The sequence below is a fragment of the Panulirus ornatus genome, chromosome 17 (assembly GCF_036320965.1).
Source record: "Panulirus ornatus isolate Po-2019 chromosome 17, ASM3632096v1, whole genome shotgun sequence".
Lineage (NCBI taxonomy): Eukaryota > Metazoa > Arthropoda > Malacostraca > Decapoda > Palinuridae > Panulirus > Panulirus ornatus.
Genome location: NC_092240.1, coordinates 56,033,035 through 56,055,653, shown reverse-complemented (window position 1 = coordinate 56,055,653; position 22,619 = coordinate 56,033,035). Strand labels below are relative to the sequence as shown.

Genomic DNA, 22,619 nt, shown 5'->3' with positions numbered 1-22,619 from the left:
TTACGTGTTAATTGACAGGCGCGCGAAAGAGAGACTTTTGGATGTTAATGTGCTGAGAGGTGCAACTGGAGGGATGTCTGATCATTATCTTGTGGAGGCTAAGGTGAAGATTTGTATGGGTTTTCAAAAAAGAAGAGTGAATGTTGGGATGAAGAGGGTGGTGAGAGTAAGTGAGCTTGGGAAGGAGACTTGTGTGAGGAAGTACCAGGAGAGACTGAGTATAGAATGGAAAAAGGTGAGAACAAAGGAGGTAAGGTGAGTGGGGGAGGAATGGGATGTATTTAGGGAAGCAGTGACGGGTCGCGCAAAAGATGCTCGTGGCATGAGAAGCGTGGGAGGTGGGTTGATTAGAAAGGGTAGTGAGTGGTGGGATGAAGAAGTAAGATTATTAGTGAAAGAGAAGAGAGAGGCATTTGGACAATTTTTGCAGGGAAAAAATGCAATTGAGTGGGAGATGTATAAAAGAAAGAGACAGGAGGTCAAAAGAAAGGTGCAAGAGGTGAAAAAGAGGGCAAATGAGAGTTGGGGTGAGAGAGTATCATTAAATTTTAGGGAGAATAAAAAGATGTTCTGGAAGGAGGCAAATAAAGTGCGTAAGACAAGGGAGCAAACAGGAACTTCAGTGAAGGGGGGTAATGGGGAGGTGATAACAAGTAGCAGTGATGTGAGGAGATGGAGTGAGTATTTTGAAGGTTTGTTGAACGTGTTTGATGATAAGAGTGGCAGATATAGGGTGTTTTGGTCGAGGTGGTGTGCAAAGTGAGAGGGTTAGGGAAAATGATTTGGTAAACAGAGAAGACGTAGTAAAAGCTTTGCGGAAGATGAAAGCCAGCAAGGCAGCAGGGTTGGATGGTATTGCAGTGGAATTTATTAAAAAAGGGGGTGACTGTATTGTTGACTGGTTGGTAAGGTTATTTAATGTATGTATGATTCATGGTGAGGTGCCTGAGGATTGTCGGAATGCATGCATAGTGCCACTGTACAAAGGCAAAGGGGATAAGAGTGAGTGCTCAAATTAAAGAGGTATAAGTTTGTTGAGTATTCCTGGTAAATTATATGGGAGGGTATTGATTGAGAGGGTGAAGGCATGTACAGAGCATCAGATTGAGGAAGAGCAGTGTGGTTTTAGAAGTGGTAGAGGATGTGTGGATCAGGTATTTGCTTTGAAGAATGTATGTGAGAAATACTTAGAAAAGCAAATGGATTTGTATGTAGTATTTATGGATCTGGAGAAGGCATATGATAGAGTTGATAGAGATGCTCTGTGGAAGGTATTCAGAATATATGGTGTGGGAGGCAAGTTGTTAGAAGCAGTGAAAAGTTTTTATCGAGGGTGTAAGGCTTGTGTACGTGTAGGAAGAGGGGAAAGTGATTGGTTCTCAGTGAATGTAGGTTTGCAGCAGGGGTGTGTGATGTCTCCATGGTTGTTTAATTTGTTTATGGATGGGGTTGTTAGGGAGGTGAATGCAAGAGTTTTGGAAAGAGGGGCAAGTATGAGGTCTGTTGGGGATGAGAGAGCTTGGGAAGTGAGTCAGTTGTTGTTTGCTGATGATACAGCGCTGGTGGTTGATTCATGTGAGAAACTGCAGAAGCTGGTGACTGAGTTTGGTAAAGTGTGTGAAAGAAGAAAGTTAAGAGAAAATGTGAATAAGAGCAAGGTTATTAGGTACAGTAGGGTTGAGGGTCAAGTCAATTGGGAGGTAAGTTTAAATGGAGAAAAACTGGAGGAAGTAAAGTATTTTAGATATCTGGGAGTGGATCTGGCAGCGGATGGAACCATGGAAGCGGAAATGGATCATAGGGTGGGGGAGGGGGCGAAAATCCTGGGAGCCTTGAAGAATGTGTGGAAGTCAAGAACATTGTCTCCGAAAGCAAAAATGGGTATGTTTGAAGGAATAGTGGTTCCAACAATGTTGTATGGTTGCAAGGCGTGGGCTATGGATAGAGTTGTGCGCAGGAGGGTGGATGTACTGGAAATGAGATGTTTGAGGACAATGTGTGGTGTGAGGTGGTTTGATCGAGTAAGTAATGGAAGGGTAAGAGAGATGTGTGGAAATAAAAAAAGCGTGGTTGAGAGAGCAGAAGAGGGTGTTTTGAAATGGTTTGGGGCACATGGAGAGAATGAGTGAGGAAAGATTGACCAAGAGGATATATGTGTCGGAGGTGGAGGGAACGAGGAGAAGTGGGAGACCAAATTGGAGGTGGAAAGACTGAGTGAAAAAGATTTTGAGTGATCGGGGCCTGAACATGCAGGAGGGTGAAAGGCGGGCAAGGAATAGAGTGAATTGGATCGATGTGGTATACCGAGGTCGATGTGATGTCAATGGATTGAATCAGGGCATGTGAAGCGTCTGGGGTAAACCATGGAAAGTTCTGTGGGGCTTGGATGTGGAAAGGGTGCTGTGGTTTCAGTGCATTATTACATGACAGCTGGAGACTGAGTGTGAACGAATGAGGTCTTTGTTGTCTTTTCCTTGCACTACCTTGCACACATGAGGGGGGAGGGGGGTGGTTATTCCATGTATGGCAGGGTGGCGATGGGAATAAATAAAGGCAGACAGTATGAATTATGTACATGTGTATATATGTATATGTCTGTGTGTGTATATATATGTGTACATTGAGATGTATAGGTATGTATATTTGCATGTGTGGACGTGTATGTATATACAAGTGTATGTGGGTAAGTTGGGCCATTCTCTCGTCTGTTTCATTACGCTACCTCGCTAATGCGGGAGACAGCGACAAAGCAAAATAAATAAAAAAATAAGTAAATTTAATATCACACTGAAGTTTTACATCTTATCTGCCTCTTCATAAAACCAAACTTCTACATATAAGCCAATGAGATGAATAATTTTAGTATCATTATCATCCAAAACCAACTTTACAATTTCTTACATGTTTATCCTCTCAATTCTTTTTTCCAATTTTTACTTAAAACAATAGTGAATGCTTCAGTGTTATGTTCAAACAATTCCTTGCACTCTGTTGTATGGTGTACTTACATTACAAAGGTGACATGTGAAAGAATATGAATTGATTTCTCGTCCCAAAGATGAATCTCCTAGGATCTGACCATAGTAAAAAGGCTCCAGTTCTACCGCCTCTGGTTTCAGAGAAGCTGGTACTATTGGAACCTTATTTGCTGGTACTCCTAATGGGGAGCTGAAATGAAGATAATAACTAATAATACAAATTCATTTATAATCACACCAAGACTTATATCTATGAAAGAGTCCTGATGTTACCCATGACCTTTGTGAAGGTTCCTACTTCCAGAGGCATAGAAAAGCAAAATCCTTTAAAGTGAGAAATTCTTTGTTGAGACTGTACTCCCAATGATACAACCTTGCCCAAGGTGACTTTTCACACATGGTGTAATATCATCCATGCAAAGCCAGTACAACCCAATAACATGTATAATAGGATACACACATATAAGTGAGAATATATATATATACTATTTTCTTGCTGATACAAGGAGCCTTTCTATCCCAAAGAGGCTCCTGCAGCAACCAGGAAGCTGGCTACACCCAATGCTCAAGACCATAGGTCATAAAGTATTGTGATAAGTGCATTTATGGGCAAAGAGTGCAAGACAATTGAAAAGTGCTTGGTGTCTTCTTCAAGGAAACTGCATCATGTAGTGAAGAGTTTTGGGTTATGCTGAAAAGGTGTCTGTACTGTTGTAGAGATGTGTGATGTCCAGAGTGTAAGCAGGAGAATGTGACTTGGTGTTTGTCTCAAAGTTGCAGTTTCCGATGGCTGTATGTCTGATGGATTGGACACTGAGTGGTGAGGTCAGCTGTTTAATGCTTGTAAGGATATTTCAGGGTGTATGTGTTTTATCAGTCATATTTGTTGAGGTGGCAGGATCTGTGAGTACAGGTTACTAAAGTGTGAGGCAGGGGTGGGTAGGTGGGAGTGTGTTTATCTATTTCTTCATATTTGTTTGCTGCTCCTGTGTCAGCAAGGTAGCACCAGGAACACACAAAACTGTTTCATATTCTGTTTCATGGTTTTCCAAGTTACTCATATGCCCTGCTTTAGTCTACTGACCAAACATTGCATCCTGTTTACCACATTGCTCCAGTTCACGCAATCCTGCGCATGCCAATCACCTCTTGCATGCTGAGGCCCACAACAATCAAAATCCTACTTCTTGTTCCTTCAACTTCTGACAATCATCATCTTTGTCAACCTCTCCTCACTTATTCTCTCAAGTCAAAACCATTTCAGCACAGTCCTCTCTCTCTCTCTCTCTCTCTCTCTCTCTCTCTCTCTCTCTCTCTCTCTCTCTCTCTCTCTCTCTCTCTCTCTCAGCTTTGGTGGCTGATTCAAGTGAGAAACTGCAGAAGTTGGTGACTGAGTTTGGAAAAGTGTGTGAAAGGAAAGTTGAGAGTAAATGTGAATAAGAGCAAGGTTAAGAGGTTCAGTAGGGCTGAGGGACAAGTTAATTGGAATGTAAGTCTAAATGGAGACACATTGGATGAAGTGAAGTGTTTTTGATATCTGGGAGTGGACTTAGCAGTGAATGGAACCTTGGAAGCGGAAGTGAGTCACAGGGTTGGGGTGAGGGCAAAGGTTCTGAGAGCGATGAAGAATGTGTGGAAGTAGAGAATGTTATCTTGTAGAGCAAAGATGGGTATGTTTGAAGGAATAGTAGTTCCAACAATATCATATGGTTGCAAGGCATGGGTTATACATAGGGGTATAAGGAGGAGGGAGGATGTGTTGGAAATGAAATGTTTGAGGACAATATGTGGTGTGAGGTGGTTTGATCAAGTAAGTAACAAAAGGGTAAAAGAGATGTGTGGAAATAAAAAGTGTGTGGAGAAGAAATCAGAAGAAGGTGTGTTGAAAAGGTATGGACACATGGAGAAAATGAGTGAAGAAAGACAGACAGAGGTGGAGGGAACGAGGAGAAGCAGGAGACCAAACTGGAGGTGGAAGGATGGAGTAAAAAAGATTTTGAGTGATCGGGGCCTGAACATACAAGAGGGGAAGAGGCAGGCAAGGAATCGAGCAAACTGGAACAATATGGTATACAAGGGTTGATGTGTTGTCAATGGACTCGGTCACCAACCTCTGCAGCTTCTCCCTCAAATCAGCCATCAGAGCTGTATCGGCCAACAACAAATGACTCACTTCCCAGACTCTCTCATCCCCAACAGACTGCATACTCGCCCCTCTCTCCAAAACTCTTGCATTTACCTCCCTAACCACCCCCTCCACAAACAAATTAAACAACCATGGGGACATCACACACCTCTGCCACAGACCGTCCTTCACTGGGGACCAATCACTCTCCTCTCTTCCAACTCAATACACATGCCTTACATCTTTGGTAAAAACTTTTCACTGCTTCTAGCAGCTTTACTCCAACACCACGTACTCTTCTACAAAGTATCTCCATCAACCCTATCATATGGCTTCTCCAGATCTATAAATGCTACATATAAATCCAACTATTTTTTAAGTATTTCTCAGTCTCTAGCTGTCATGTGTAATGCACCAAAACCCCAGCTCCCTATCCACATCCAGGCCCCACACATCTTTCCATGGTTTACCCCAGACGCTTCACATACCCTGGTTCAGTCCATTGACAGCATATCGATTTTGGTATACCACATCTTTCCAATTCACTCTATTCCTTGCAAGTCTCTTACCCTCCTGTATGTTCACGCCCTGATTGCTCAAAATCTTTTTCACTCCATCCTTCCCCCTCCAATTTGGTCTCCTGCTTCCCTTTGTTCCCTTCAACTCCGACACATATATCTTCTTTGACAATTTTCCTCACTCATTCTCTCCATACGTCCAAACCATTTCAATACACCCTCTTCTGCTCTATCAACCACACTCTTCTTACTACCACACATCTCTCTTACCCTTTCATTATTACTCGATCAAACCACCTCACACCACATATTGTCCTCAAACATTTCATTTCCAAGACATCCACCCTCCTCTGTACAACTCTATCAACAGCCCATGCTTCGCAACTATATAATATTGTTGGAACTACTATTCCTTCAAACATACCCATTTTTGCTTTCCGAAATAACATCCTCTCTTTCCGCACATTCTTCATCACTCCTAGAACCTTCACCCCCTCTCCCAACCTGTGACTCATTTCCACTTACATTGTTCCATTTGCTGCCAAGTCCTCTCCCAGATATCTATAACACTTCACTTCCTCCAACCTTTCTCCATTCAAACTTACATAACAGTTAACTTGTACCTTAACCCTATAGAACCTAATAACCTTGCTCTTATTCACATTTGCTCATAACTTTCTCCTTTCACATACTTCTCCAAACTCAGTCTCCAACTTCTGAAGTTTCTCACTTAAATCAGCCAACACTGCAGTATCAACAGTGAACAACAACTGACTCACTTCTCAGGCCCTCTCATCCCCATCAGACTGCATACTCACCCCTCTCTCCAAAACTCTTGCATATACCTCCCTAACTAACCCATCAACAAACAAATTAAACAACCATGGAGACATCACACATTCTTGCTGCAGACCGACATTCACTGGAAACCAGTCACTCTCCTCTTCCTACTCATATACATGCCTTACATCCTTGTTAAAAACTTTCCACTGCTCCTAACAGCTTATCTCCCACACCATATACTCTTAAAACCTTCACAAAGCATCTCTATCAACCCTATCATACACCTTCTCCTCATTGATAAATGCCACATACAAATCCATCTGTTTTTCTAAATATTTCTCACACATTCTTCAAAGCAAACAACTGATCCACACATCCTCTATCACTTCTAAAACCACACTGCTTCTCCACAATTTGATGCTCTGTAAATGCCTTCATCCTCTCAATCAATACCCTCCCATACAATTTTCCAGGAATACTCAACAAACCTATGCCTTTGTAGTTTGAACACTCACCTTTATCCCCTTTGCCTTTGTACAATGGCACTATACATGCCTTCTGCCAATCCTCAGGCACTTCACCATGATCCACACATACATGGAATATCCCTAACAACCAATCAATAACACAGTCAACACCTTTCTTAATAAATTCAACTGCAATACCATCCAATCCTGCTACCCTGCCCTGCCCTACCCTGCTACCCAAACCATTCTCCCAGACCCTCTCACTTCGTACACCACCCCAACCAAAACACCCTACATCTACGACTCAATCATCAAACGCATTCAACAAACATTCAAAATACTCACTCCATCTCCTTCTCACTTCCTCACTACCTGTTATCACTTCCCCCCTTGCCTCCTTCACCGATGTTTCCATTTGTTCTCATCTTTTGCACATTATTTAGCTCCTTCCAAAACATCTTTTTATCCTTCCTAAAGTTTAATGATACTCTCTCACCGCAACTCTCATTTTACCTCTTTTTCAACCCTTGCACCTTCCTCTCGAACTCCAGCTGCTTTCTCTTATACATCTGCAAGTCATTTGCACTCCTTCCATGTAAGTACTGTCCAAACGTCTCCCTTTTCTCTTTCACTAGCAACTTTACTCCTTCATCCCACTACTCACTACCCTTTCTAATCTGTCCACCACCCACTATTCTCATGCCACATGCATCTTCTGCACATGCCATCAATGTTTCCCTAAATACATCCAATTCCTCATCCACTCCCCTCACTTCATTTCCTCTCAACTTTTTTAAATTTACATTCATTGAAACAAGTCTCCTTTCCAAGCTCACTTACTCTCACCACTCTCTTCTCCCCACCATTTTGAAAACCTCTAGAAGTCTTCACCTTTGCCTCCACAAGATAAACATCAGACATCCAACCAGTTTCCCCTCTCAGCACATTAACATCCAAAAGTCTCTTTTACATGTCTATCAATTAATACTTAATCTAATAATGCCCTCTGACAATTTCTCTTACTCACATATGTATAATTGTGTATATATCTCTCTTTTCAAACCAGGTATATCCAATGACCAGTCTTTTTTCAGCACACAAATCCAAAAGCTCTTCACCATTCCCATTCATAACATAATACCCCATGCACACCAATTGTACCCTCAAATGCCACATTACTCACCTTCGCATTCACATCACCCATCACTAATACCTGGTCTCATGCTCCAAAATCAAAGGCACACTCACTCAACTGCTCCAAAAACACTTGCCTCTCCAGATCATTCTTCTCAGACCAGGTGCATAAACAATAATCACCTATTTCTCACCATCCACTTTCAGCTTTACCGACATCAATCTAGAATCGACTTTCTTATACTCCATCACTCACTCCCACAACTGCTTCAGTAGTGCTACTCCATCCTTAGCTCTTGACTTCTCACCAACCCATGACTTTATTCCCAAGATGTTCCCAAACCATTCTCTCTCTTTACCCTTGAGCTTCGTTTCACTCAAGATCCAGAACATCCCAGTTTCTTTCATCAAACATATTACCTAAATAAGTAATAAGTAAAGTGTGTGAAAGAAGAAAGTTGAGAGTAAATGTGAATAAGAGCAAGGTTATTAGGTACAGTAGGGTTGAGGGTCAAGTCAATTGGGAGGTAAGTTTGAATGGAGAAAAACTGGAGGAAGTGAAGTGTTTTAGATATCTGGGAGTGGATTTGGCAGCGGATGGAACCCTGGAAGTGGAAGTGAATCATAGGGTGGGGAAGGGGGCAAAAATTCTGGCAGCCTTGAAGAATGTGTGGAAGTCGAGAACATTATCTCCGAAAGCAAAAATGGGTATGCTTGAAGGAATAGTGGTTCCAACAATGTTGTATGGTTGCGAGGCGTGGGCTATGGATAGAGTTGTGTGCAGGAGGGTGGATGTGTTGGAAATGAGATGTTTGAGGACAATATGTGGTGTGAGGTGGTTTGATAGAGTAAGTAATAACAGGGTAAGAGAAAAGTGTGGTAATAAAAAGTGTGCGGTTGAGAGAGCAGAAGAGGGTGTTTTGAAATGGTTTGGTCACATGGAGAGAATGAGTGAGGAAAGATTGACCAAGAGGATATATGTCAGAAGTGGAGGGAACGAGGAGAAGTGGGAGACCAAATTGGGGCCTGAACATGCAGGAGGGTGAAAGGCATGCAAGGAATAGAGTGAATTGGAACGATGTGGTATACCAGGGTCGATGTGCTGTCAATGGAGTGAACCAGGGCATGTGAAGCGTCTGGGATAAACCATGGAAAGTTCTGTGGGGCCTGGATGTGGAAAGGGAGCTGTGGTTTTGGTGCATTATTACATGACAGCTAGAGACTGAGTGTGAACGAATGGGGCCTTTGTTGTCTTTTCCTAGCGTTACCTCGCACACATGAGGGGGGAGGGGGTTGTTATTTCATGTGTGGCGAGGTGGCGATGGGAATGAATAAAGGCAGACAGTATGAATCATGTATATGTGTATATATGTATATGTCTGTGTGTGTATATAAATGTATATGTTGAGATGTATAGGTATGTACATTTGCATGTGTGGATGTGTATGTATATACATGTGTGTGTCGGTGGGTTAAGCCGTTCTTTCGTCTGTTTCCTTGCGCTACCTCGCTGGCGCGGGAGGCAGCGACAAAGCAGAATAATAATAAAAAAAAAAAAAAATACATATATAGATTAAATGTGAGTAGATGTAATCACAATGAGAAGAGGGGTAAGATAGGTAGCATGTTGAGAAAAGAAACCTGGATGTTCTGGCTCTGGGCAAAACAAGGCACAAGGGTAAAGGTGTTGAATGGTTGGGTAATGTCTTGGGAGTAAAGTCAGGGGTTAGAGAAAAGACAAAAGCTAAGGAAAGAGAAACACTGCTCCTGAAGCAGGGGTCATAGGAATTTGTAATTGAGCGTAAGGGAGAAATTTCTAAATAGTGGAGCAGGGGGGTTGGTGGAAGAGCATGGGTGTTGGTGGTACAGTAAGTGTTGGTGTTTCAATAAAGACTGCTCATGGCACAGAACTGTTGGTAGTACAGCAAAGGGTGCTTATGGTTTATCTAATGTTTTGATGAGAAAGTAGAATATGTACAAACGCAGTAACTGTCCAGTTGTTCCCGATGCTACCATGCTAAAGAGAAAAACTGAAAAGTATAAAGAGTAAATTTATAACTAGATAATTTTTATACCTGACTGCCTTTCCTATCTTTACATGTCACAGTAAGAAATAAATTAACTGCAGTCTACTATGCTGTTCCAGAGTCTGTTCTCAGCAAAAATCAGTTTACCTTATCCCCTTCAAAACCCCTGGCTCAGCCAATTTACAGTATGCTGCCCTAAAATGCTAAACTCTTCCAGTTCTTTCTACTTACTACAAATTTATACATTCTATCTACCATTAACGTCAAAAAATATTCAACTTACGACTGGATGCGACGAGGAGCTAAATTCACTTTGTTGGTATGTTCCAAGGGTGTTTGAGTCTGGGGATGTAAAACATATTATTAGCACAATTTCTTACAAATAGTTTCTTTAGTGCTTTATGCTTCATGTAAAATCATTTAAAAACATGAAAAAATTACAGATTCATGGTAGGCTGCCAACGACCAGAGAGGTATTTCACCAGTACTAACTACCTAGGTATAGAGAGGTTTAATGACATCTGCTTAGTGAACCAGCTCTTCAGTGGTTGTAAAGATGCATTCCTCTGAACCAAGTAGCTGTCGTTTCTTTCTGCCTGACTACCATGTGGACTACTGGCATTCTGTTCTCAAATGTAAAATCTCTCCTTGCCATACATAATGCTTGACAACACTTAACTAAAACAGCTCATTCTTCACAACACTAGATTTTCCTGCAGTGAGTACTATGTGCTATTTCTGTCTTTTGGCAAAATGGTAGGAGCAGTTGATAGAAGAAGTAGGTAGAAACATTTAGGCAAGAGCATAAGAAAGAAATTTTAGGTAGATGTAATTGTAAAGAGTATTAGATAAAAGTAGTCAGTAGGAACATTACGTAGGAGCCTCACCAAAAACTGTGATAGAGTTGCCCCCTGCCAGTGGCCTGATAAGGGTGAGGCACTAATGGCTAAGAAGTGGCACTAAAGTTCACTAGTAATGGAGACTACTGCTGTGGTCTCCCTTTTGAGGGAGTGCCTATTGGAAAGGGTGTCAAAGGATGTAGAAAGATAGATTACTATTCATTTATTATTTTGCTTTGTCGCTGTCTCCTGCGTTTGCGAGGTAGCGCAAGGAAACAGACGAAAGAAATGGCCCAACCCACCCCCATACACAATGTACATACATACATGTCCACACACGCAAATATACATACCTATACATCTCAATGTACACATATATATACACACACAGACACATACATATATACACATGAACAAAATTCACACTCTCTGCCCCCATTCACTCCCATTGCCACCTTGCCACACATGGAATACCATCCCCCTCCCCCTCATGTGTGCGATGTAGCACTAGGAAAAGACAACAAAGGCCCCATTCGTTCACACTCAGTCTCTAGCTGTCATGCAATAATGCCCGAAACCACAGCTCCCTTTCCACATCCAGGCCCCACACAACTTTCCATGGTTTACCCCAAACGCTTCACATGCCCTGATTCAATCCAATGACAGCACGTCAACCCCGGTATACCACATCGATCCAATTCACTCTATTCCGTGTCCTCCTTTCACCCTCCTGCATGTTCAGGCCCCGATCACACAAAATCTTTTTCACTCCAGCTTTCCACCCCCAATTTGGTCTCCCACTTCTCCTCGTTCCCTCCACCTCCGACACATATATCCTCTTGGTCAATCTTTCCTCACTCATTCTCTCCATGTGCCCAAACCATTTCAAAACACCCCTTCTGCTCTCTCAACCATGCTCTTTTTATTTCCACACATCTCTCTTACCCTTACATTACTTACTCGATCAAACCACCTCACACCACACATTGTCCTCAAACATCTCACTTCCAGCACATCCACCCTCCTGCGCACAACTCTATCCATAGCCCACGCCTCGCAACCATACAACATTGTTGGAACCACTATTCCTTCAAACATACCCATTTTTGCTTTCGGAGATAATGTTCTCGACTTCCACACATTCTTCAAGGCTCCCAGGATTTTTGCCCCCTCCCCAACCCTATGATTCACTTCCGCTTCCATGGTTCCATCCGCTGCCAGATCCACTCACAGATATCTAAAACACTTTACTTCCTCCAGTTTTTCTTCATTCAAACTAACCTCCCAATTGACTTGACCCTCAACCCTACTGTACTTAATAACCTTGCTCTTATTCACATTTACCCTTAACTTTCTTCTTTCACACACTTTACCAAACTCAGTCACCAGCTTCTGCAGTTTCTCACATGAATCAGCCACCAGCGCTGTATCATCAGCGAACAACAACTGACTCACTTCCCAAGCTCTCTTATCCACAACAGACTTCATACTTGCACCTCTTTCCAAAACTCTTGCATTTACCTCCCTAACAATCACATCCATAAACAAATTAAACAACCATGGAGACATCACACACCCCTGCCGCAAACCTACATTCACTGAGAACCAATCACTTTCCTCTCTTCCTACACGTACACATGCCTTACATCCTCGATAAAAACTTTTCACTGCTTCTAACAACTTGCCTCCCACACCATATATTCTTAATACCTTCCACAGAGCATCTCTATCAACTCTATCATATGCCTTCTCCAGATCCATAAATGCTACATACAAATCCATTTGCTTTTGTAAGTATTTCTCACATACATTCTTCAAAGCAAACACCTGATCCACACATCCTCTACCATTTCTGAAACCACACTGCTCTTCCCCAATCTGATGCTCTGTACATGCCTTCACCCTCTCAATCAATACCCTCCCATATAATTTACCAGGAATACTCAACAAACTTATACCTCTGTAATTTGAGCACTCACTCTTATCCCCTTTGCCTTTGTACAATGGCACTATGCACGCATTCCGCCAATCCTCAGGCACCTCACCATGAGTCATTTTTTTTTTTTTTTTTATACTTTGTTGCTGTCTCCCGCGTTTGCGAGGTAGCGCAAGGAAACAGACGAAAGAAATGGCCCCCCCCCATACACATGTACATACACACGTCCACACACGCAAATATACATACCTACACAGCTTTCCATGGTTTACCCCGGACGCTTCACATGCCTTGATTCAATCCACTGACAGCACGTCAACCCCTGTATACCACATCGCTCCAATTCACTCTATTCCTTGCCCTCCTTTCACCCTCCTGCATGTTCAGGCCCCGATCACATAAAATCCTTTTCACTCCATCTTTCCACCTCCAATTTGGTCTCCCTCTTCTCCTCGTTCCCTCCACCTCCGACACATATATCCTCTTGGTCAATCTTTCCTCACTCATTCTCTCCATGTGCCCAAACCATTTCAAAACACCCTCTTCTGCTCTCTCAACCACGCTTTTTTTATTTCCACACATCTCTCTTACCCTTACGTTACTTACTCGATCAAACCACCTCACACCACACACTGTCCTCAAATATCTCATTTCCAGCACATCCATCCTCCTGCGCACAACTCTATCCATAGCCCACGCCTCGCAACCATACAACATTGTTGGAACTACTATTCCTTCAAACATACCCATTTTTGCTTTCCGGGATAATGTTCTCGACTTCCACACATTTTTCAAGGCTCCCAAAATTTTCGCCCCCTCCCCCACCCTATGATCCACTTCCGCTTCCATGGTTCCATCCGCTGACAGATCCACTCCCAGATATCTAAAACACTTTACTTCCTCCAGTTTTTCACCATTCAAACTCACCTCCCAATTGACTTGACCCTCAACCCTACTGTACCTAATAACCTTGCTCTTATTCACATTTACTCTTAACTTTCTTCTTCCACACACTTTACCAAACTCCGTCACCAGCTTCTGCAGTTTCTCACATGAATCCGCCACCAGCGCTGTATCATCAGCGAACAACAACTGACTCACTTCCCAAGCTCTCTCATCCCCAACAGACTTCATACTTGCCCCTCTTTCCAAAACTCTTGCATTTACCTCCCTAACAACCCCATCCATAAACAAATTAAACAACCATGGAGACATCACACACCCCTGCCGCAAACCTACATTCACTGAGAACCAATCACTTTCCTCTCTTCCTACACGTACACATGCCTTACATCCTCGATAAAAACTTTTCACTGCTTCTAACAACTTGCCTCCCACACCATATATTCTTAATACCTTCCACAGAGCATCTCTATCAACTCTATCATATGCCTTCTCCAGATCCATGAATGCTACATACAAATCCATTTGCTTTTCTAAGTATTTCTCACATACATTCTTCAAAGCAAACACCTGATCCACACAACCTCTAACACTTCTGAAACCACACTGCTCTTCCCCAATCTGATGCTCTGTACATGCCTTCACCCTCTCAATCAATACCCTCCCATATAATTTACCAGGAATACTCAACAAACTTATACCTCTGTAATTTGAGCACTCACTCTTATCCCCTTTGCCTTTGTACAATGGCACTATGCACGCATTCCGCCAATCCTCAGGCACCTCACCATGAGTCATACATACATTAAATAACCTTACCAACCAGTCAACAATACAGTCACCCCCTTTTTTAATAAATTCCACTGCAATACCATCCAAACCTGCTGCCTTGCTGGCTTTCATCTTCCGCAAAGCTTTTACTACCTCTTCTCTGTTTACCAAATCATTTTCCCTAACCCTCTCACTTTGAACACCACCTCGACCAAAAAACCCTATATCTGCCACTCTATCATCAAACACATTCAACAAACCTTCAAAGTACTCACTCCATCTCCTTCTCACATCACCACTACTTGTTATCACCTCCCCATTTGAGCCCTTCACTGAAGTTCCCATTTGCTCCCTTGTCTTACGCACTTTATTTACCTCCTTCCAGAACATCTTTTTATTCTCACTAAAATATAATGATACTATCTCACCCCAACTCTCATTTGCCCTCTTTTTCACCTCTTGCACCTTTCTCTTGACCTCCTGTCTCTTTCTTTTATACATCTCCCACTCAATTGCAATTTTTCCCTGCAAAAATCGTCCAAATGCCTCTCTTCTCTTTCACTAATAATCTTACTTCTTCATCCCACCACTCACTACCCTTTCTAATCAACCCACCTCCCACTCTTCTCATGCCACAAGCATCTTTTGCGCAAGCCATCACTGATTCCCTAAATACATCCCATTCCTCCCCCACTCCCCTTACTTCCATTGTTCTCACCTTTTTCCATTCTGTACTCAGTCTCTCCTGGTACTTCCTCACACAAATCTCCTTCCCAAGCTCACTTACTCTCAAAAACCCTCTTCACCCCAACATTCACTCTTCTTTTCTGAAAACCCATACAAATCTTCACCTTAGCCTCCACAAGATAATGATCAGACATCCTCCAGTTGCACCTCTCAGCACATTAACATCCAAAAGTCTCTCTTTCGCGCGCCTGTCAATTAACACGTAATCCAATAACGCTCTCTGGCCATCTCTCCTACTTACATACGTATACTTATGTATATCTCGCTTTTTAAACCAGGTATTCCCAATCACCAGTCCTTTTTCAGCACATAAATCTACAAGCTCTTCACCATTTCCATTTACAACACTGAACACCCCATGTATACCAATTATTCCCTCAACTGCCACATTACTCACCTTTGCATTCAAATCACCCATCACTATAACCCGGTCTCGTGCATCAAAACCACTAACACACTCATTCAGCTGCTCCCAAAACACTTGCCTCCCCTCCTTGTATTTTTAACTTTCTAAAATGGGAAACAGAAGGAGTCACGCGGGGAGTGCTCATCCTCCTCGAAGGCTCAGACTGGGGTGTCTAAATGTGTGTGGATGTAACCAAGATGTGAAAAAAGGAGAGATAGGTAGTATGTTTGGGGAAAGGAACCTGGATGTTTTGGCTCTGAGTGAAACGAAGCTCAAGGGTAAAGGGGAAAAGTGGTTTGGGAATGTCTTGGGAGTAAAGTCAGGGGTTAGTGAACGGACAAGAGCAAGGGAAGGAGTAGCAGTACTCCTGAAACAGGAGTTGTGGGAGTATGTGATAGAATGTAAGAAAGTAAATTCTCGATTAATATAGGTAAAACTGAAAGTTGATGGAGAGAGATGGGTGATTATTGGTGCATATGCACCTGGGCATGAGAAGAAAGATTACTAATATATTTTATTTATTTTGCTTTGTCGGTCTCCCGCGTTTGCGAGGTAGTGCAAGGAAACATACGAAAGAAATGGCCCAACCCACCCCCCTACACATGTATACATATACACGTCCACACACGCAAATATACATACCCATACATCTCAATGTACACTTATATATACACACACAGACACATACATATATACACATGCACACAATTCACACTGTCTGCCTTTATTCATTCCCATCGCCACCTCGCCACACATGGCATAACATCCCCTCCCCCTCATGTGTGCGAGGTAGCGCTAGGAAAGGACAACAAAGGCCCCATTCGTTCACACTCAGTCTCTAGCTGTCATGCAATAATGCCCGAAACCACAGCTCCCTTTCCACATCCAGGCCCCACACAACTTTCCATGGTTTACCCCAGACGCTTCACATGCCCTGATTCAATCCATTGACAGCATGTCGACCCCGGTATACCACATCGATCCAATTCACTCTATTCCTTGCCCGCCTTTCACCCTCCTGCATGGTCAGGCCCCGATCACTCAAAATCTTTTTCCCTCCATCTTTCCACCTCCAATTTGGTCTCCCTCTTCTCCTCGTTCCCTCCAACTCTGACACATATATCCTCTTGGTCAATCTTTCCTCGCTCATTCTCTCTATGTGACCAAACCATTTCAAAACACCCTCTTCTGCTCTCTCAACCATGCTCTTGTTATTTCCACACATCTCTCTTACCCTTACATTACTTACTTGATCAAACCACCTCACACCACATATTGTCCTCAAACATCTCATTTCCAGCACATCCACCCTCCTGCGCACAACTCTATCCATAGCCCACGCCTCGCAACCATACAACATTGTTGGAACCACTACTCCTTCAAACATACCCATTTTTGCTTTCCGAGATAATGTTCTCGACTTCCACACATTCTTCAAGGCTCCCAGAATTTTCGCCCCCTCCCCAACCCTATGATTCACTTCCGCTTCCATGGTTCCATCTGCTGCCAGATCCACTCCCAGATATCTAAAACACTTTACTTCCTCCAGTTTTTCTCCATTTAAACTTACCTCCCAACTGATTTGACCCTCAACCCTACTGTACCTAATAACCTTGCTCTTATTCACATTTACTTTTAACTTTCTTCTTTCACACACTTTACCAAACTCAGTCACCAGCTTCTGCAGTTTCTCACATGAATCAGCCACCAGTGCTGTATCATCAGCGAACAACTACAGACTCACTTCCCAAGCTCTCTCATCCATAACAGACTTCATACTTGCCCCTCTTTCCAAAACTCTTGCATTCACCTCCCTAACAACCCCATCCATAAACAAATTAAACAACCATGGAGACATCACACACCCCTGCCGCAAACCTACATTCACTGAGAACCAATCACTTTCCTCTCTTCCTACACGTACACATGCCTTACATCCTCGACAAAAACTTTTCACTGCTTCTAACAACTTGCCTCCCACACCATATATTCTTAGTATCTTCCACAGAGCATCTCTATCAACTCTATCATATGCCTTCTCCAGATCCATAAATGCTACATACAAATCCATTTTCTTTTCTAAGTATTTCTCACATACATTCTTCAAAGCAAACACCTGATCCACACATCCTCTACCACTTCTGAAACCACACTGCTCTTCCCCTATCTGATGCTCTGTACATGCCTTCACCCTCTCAATCAATACCCTCCCATATAATTTACCAGGAATACTCAACAAACTTATACCTCTGTAATTTGAGCACTCACTCTTATCCCCTTTGCCTTTGTACAATGGCACTATGCACGCATTCCGCCTATCCTCAGGCACCTCACCATGTATCACACATACATTAAATAAACTTACCAACCACTCAACAATACAGTCACCCCCTTTTTTAATAAATTCCACTGCAATACCATCCAAACCTGCTGCCTTGCCGGCTTTCATCTTCCGCAAAGCTTTTACTACCTCTTCTCTGTTTAACAAATCATTTTCACTAACCCTCTCACTTTGCACCAAAACACCCTAAATCTGTCACTCTATCATCAAGCACATTCAACAAACCTTCAAAATACTCACTCCATCTTCCCACATCACCATTACTTGTTATCACCTCCCCATTTGCCCCCTTCTCTGAAGTTCCCATTTGCTCCCTTGTCTTATGCACTTTATTTACCTCCTTCCAGAACATCTTTTTATCCTCCCTAAAATTTAATGATACTCTCTCACCTCAACTCTCATTTGCCCTCTTTTTCACCTCTTGCACCTTTCTCTTGACCTCCTGTCTCTTTCTTTTATACATCTCCCACTCATTTGCTTTTTTTCCCTGCAAAAATCGTCCAAATGCCTCTCTCTTCTCTTTCTCTTCATCCCACCACTCACTACCCTTTCTAATCAACCCACCTCCCACGCTTCTCATGCCACAAGCATCTTTTGCTCAAGCCATCACTGCTTCCCTAAATACGTCCCATTCCTGCCCCACTCCCCTTACCTCCTTTGTTCTCACCTTTTTCAATTTTGTACTCAGTCTCTCCTGGTACTTCCTCACACAAGTCTCCTTCCCAAGTTCACTTACTCTCACCACTCTCTTCACCCCAACATTCTCTCTTCTTTTCTGAAAACCCATACAAATCTTCACCTTCGCCTCCACAAGATAATGATCAGACATCCCTCCAGTTGCACTTCTCAGCATATTAACATCCAAAAGTCTCTCTTTCGCGTGCCTGTCAATTAACGCGTAATCCAATAACACTCTCTGGCCACCTCTCCTACTTACATACGTATACTTATGTATATCTCACTTTTTAAACCAGGTATTCCCAATCACCAGTCCTTTTTCAGCACATAAATCTACAAGCTCTTCACCATTTCCATTTACAACACTGAACACCCCATGTATACCAATTATTCCCTCAACTGCCACATTACTCACCTTTGCATTCAAATCACCCATCACTATATATATATATATATATATATATATATATATATTTCAAAACACCCTCTTCTGCTCTCTCAACCACGCTCTTTTTATTTCCACACATCTCTCTTACCCTTACGTTACTTACTCGATCAAACCACCTCACACCACACATTGTCCTCAAACATCTCATTTCCAGCACATCCATCCTCCTGTGCACAACTCTATCCATAGTCCACGCCTCGCAACCATACAACATTGTTGGAACCACTATTCCTTCAAACATACCCATTTTTGCTTTCCGAGATAATGTTCTCGACTTCCACACATTCTTCAAGGCTCCCAGAATTTTTGCCCCCTCCCCCACCCTATGATCCACTTCCGCTTCCATCCGCTGCCAGATCCACTCCCAGATATCTAAAGCACTTCACTTCCTCCAGTTTTTCTCCATTCAAACTCACCTCCCAATTGAATTGACCCTCAACCCTACTGTACCTAATAACCTTGCTCTTATTCACATTTACTCTTAACTTTCTTCTTTCACACACTTTACCAAACTCAGTCACCAGCTTCTGCAGTTTCTCACATGAATCAGCCACCAGCGCTGTATCATCAGCGAACAACAACTGACTCACTTCCCAAGCTCTCTCATCCCCAACAGACTTCATACTTGCCCCTCTTTCCAAAACTCTTGCATTCACCTCCCTAACAACCCCATCCATAAACAAATTAAACAACCATGGAGACATCACACACCCCTGCCGCAAACCTACATTCACTGAGAACCAATCACTTTCCTCCCTTCCTACACGTACACATGCCTTACATCCTCGATAAAAACTTTTCACTGCTTCTAACAACTTGCCTCCCACACCATATATTCTTAATACCTTCCACAGAGCATCTCTATCAACTCTATCATATGCCTTCTCCAGATCCATAAATGCTACATACAAATCCATTTGCTTTTCTAAGTATTTCTCACATACATTCTTCAAAGCAAATGGTTTGGTCACATGGAGAGAATGAGTGAGGAAAGATTGACCAAGAGGATATATGTGTCGGAGGTGGAGGGAACGAGGAGAAGAGGGAGACCAAATTGGAGGTGGAAAGATGGAGTGAAAAAGATTTTGTGTGATCGGGGCCTGAACATGCAGGAGGGTGAAAGGAGGGCAAAGAATAGAGTGAATTGGAGCGATGTGGTATACCGGGGTTGACGTGCTGTCAGTGGATTGAATCAAGGCATGTGTATGGGGGTGGGTTGGGCCATTTCTTTCGTCTGTTTCCTTGCGCTACCTCGCAGACGCGGGAGACAGCGGCAAAAAAAAAAAAAAAAAAAAAAAAAAAAAAAAAAAAAAATATATATATATATATATATATATATATATATATATATATATATATATATATATATGCAAGAGTCCTGGAAAGAGGGGCAAGTATGAAGTCTGTTGGGGATGAGAGAGCTTGGGAAGTGAGTCAATTGTTGTTCGCTGATGATACAGCGCTGGTGGCTGATTCATGTGAGAAACTGCAGAAGCTGGTGACTGAGTTTGGTAAAGTGTGTGGAAGAAGAAAGTTGAGAGTAAATGTGAATAAGAGCAAGGTTATTAGGTACAGTAGGGGTGAGGGTCAAGTCAATTGGGAGGTGAGTTTGAATGGAGAAAAACTGGAGGAAGTGAAGTGTTTTAGATATCTGGGAGTGGATCTGTCAGCGGATGGAACCATGGAAGCGGAAGTGGATCATAGGGTGGGGGAGGGGGCGAAAATTTTGGGAGCCTTGAAAAATGTGTGGAAGTCGAGAACATTATCTCGGAAAGCAAAAATGGGTATGTTTGAGGGAATAGTGGTTCCAACAATGCTGTATGGTTGCGAGGCGTGGGCTATGGATAGAGATGTGCGCAGGAGGATGGATGTGCTGGAAATGAGATGTTTGAGGACAATGTGTGGTGTGAGGTGGTTTGATCGAGTAAGTAACGTAAGGGTAAGAGAGATGTGTGGAAATAAAAAGAGCGTGGTTGAGAGAGCAGAAGAGGGTGTTTTGAAATGGTTTGGGCACATGGAGAGAATGAGTGAGGAGAGATTGACCAAGAGGATATATGTGTCGGAGGTGGAGGGAACGAGGAGAAGAGGGAGACCAAATTGGAGGTGGAAAGATGGAGTGAAAAAGATTTTGTGTGATCGGGGCCTGAACATGCAGGAGGGTGAAAGGAGGGCAAGAAATAGAGTGAATTGGAGTCATGTGGTATACAGGGGTTGACGTGCTGTCAGTGGATTGTAGCAAGGCATGTGAAGCGTCTGGGGTAAACCATGGAAAGCTGTGTAGGTATGTATATTTGCGTGTGTGGACGTGTGTATGTACATGTGTATGGGGGGGGGGGTTGGGCCATTTCTTTCGTCTGTTTCCTTGCGCTACCTCGCAAACGCGGGAGACAGCGACTAAGTATAAAAAAAAAAAAAAAAAAAAAAAAAAAAAAAAAAAAAATATATATATATATATATATATATATATATATTTGCTTTGTCGCTGTCTCCCGCATTTGCGAGGTAGCGCAAGGAAACAGAAGGCCACACACACAAATATACATACCTATACATCTCAATGTACACATATATATACACACACAGACGCATACATATATACCCCATGCACACAATTCACACTGTCTGCCTTTATTCATTCCCACCGCCATCTCGCCACACATGGAATACCATCCCCCTCCCCCTCATGTGTGCAAGGTAGCGCTAGGAAAAGACAACAAAGGCCTCATTCGTTCACACTCAGTCTCTAGCTGTCATGCAATAATGCCCGAAACCACAGCTCCCTTTCCACATCCAGGCCCCACACAGCTTTCCATGGTTTACCCCAGATGCTTCACATGCCCTGATTCAATCCACTGACAGCACGTCAACCCCGGTATACCACATCGATCCAATTCAATCTATTCCTTGCCCGCCTTTCACCCTCCTGCATGTTCAGGCCCCGATCACTCAAAATCTTTTTCACTCCATCTTTCCACCTCCAATTTGGTCTCCCACTTCTCCTCGTTCCCTCCACCTCTGACACATATGTCCTCTTGGTCAATCTTTCCTCACTCATTCACTCCATGTGACCAAACCATTTCAAAACAACCTCTTCTGCTCTCTCAACCACACTCTTTTTATTACCACAAATCTCTCTTACCCTATTATTAATTACTCGATCAAACTACCTCACACCAAATATTGTCCTCAAACATCTCATTTCCAGCACATCCACCCTCCTCCGCACAACTCTATCTATAGCCCATGCCTCGCAACCATATAACATTGTTGGAACCATTATCTATATCCTATCATACTTTGCCGCAGTCTCCCGCATTAGCGAGGTAGCGCAAGAAAACAGATGAAAGAATGACCCAATCCACCCACATACACATGTATATACATAAACGCCCACACACGCACATATACATTTCAAGATATACATACACAGATATATACATATATACACATGTACATACTCATACTTGCTACCTTCATCCATTCCCATTGCCACCGTGCCACACATGAAATACACTCCC

The 22,619-nt window shown here is 42.8% G+C and overlaps 1 protein-coding gene across 4 annotated transcripts in view; it reads right to left on the bottom strand.

The window, feature by feature from the left end:
* Nucleotides 1-2,954: 2,954 nt before the first annotated feature.
* The window catches only part of LOC139754812 (uncharacterized), a 218,887-nt gene continuing 199,222 nt past the window's right edge, over nt 2,955-22,619 (bottom strand). For all 4 annotated transcript variants that reach the window (XM_071672651.1, XM_071672652.1, XM_071672653.1 and 1 more), the window contains 2 exons: nt 10,316-10,374; nt 2,955-3,168 (listed from right to left, as the gene is read on the bottom strand). In XM_071672651.1, coding sequence (XP_071528752.1) covers nt 2,970-3,168; nt 10,316-10,374 — 258 coding nt within the window. In that variant the 3' untranslated portion in view covers nt 2,955-2,969. The remainder of the gene's footprint in view (nt 3,169-10,315; nt 10,375-22,619) is intronic.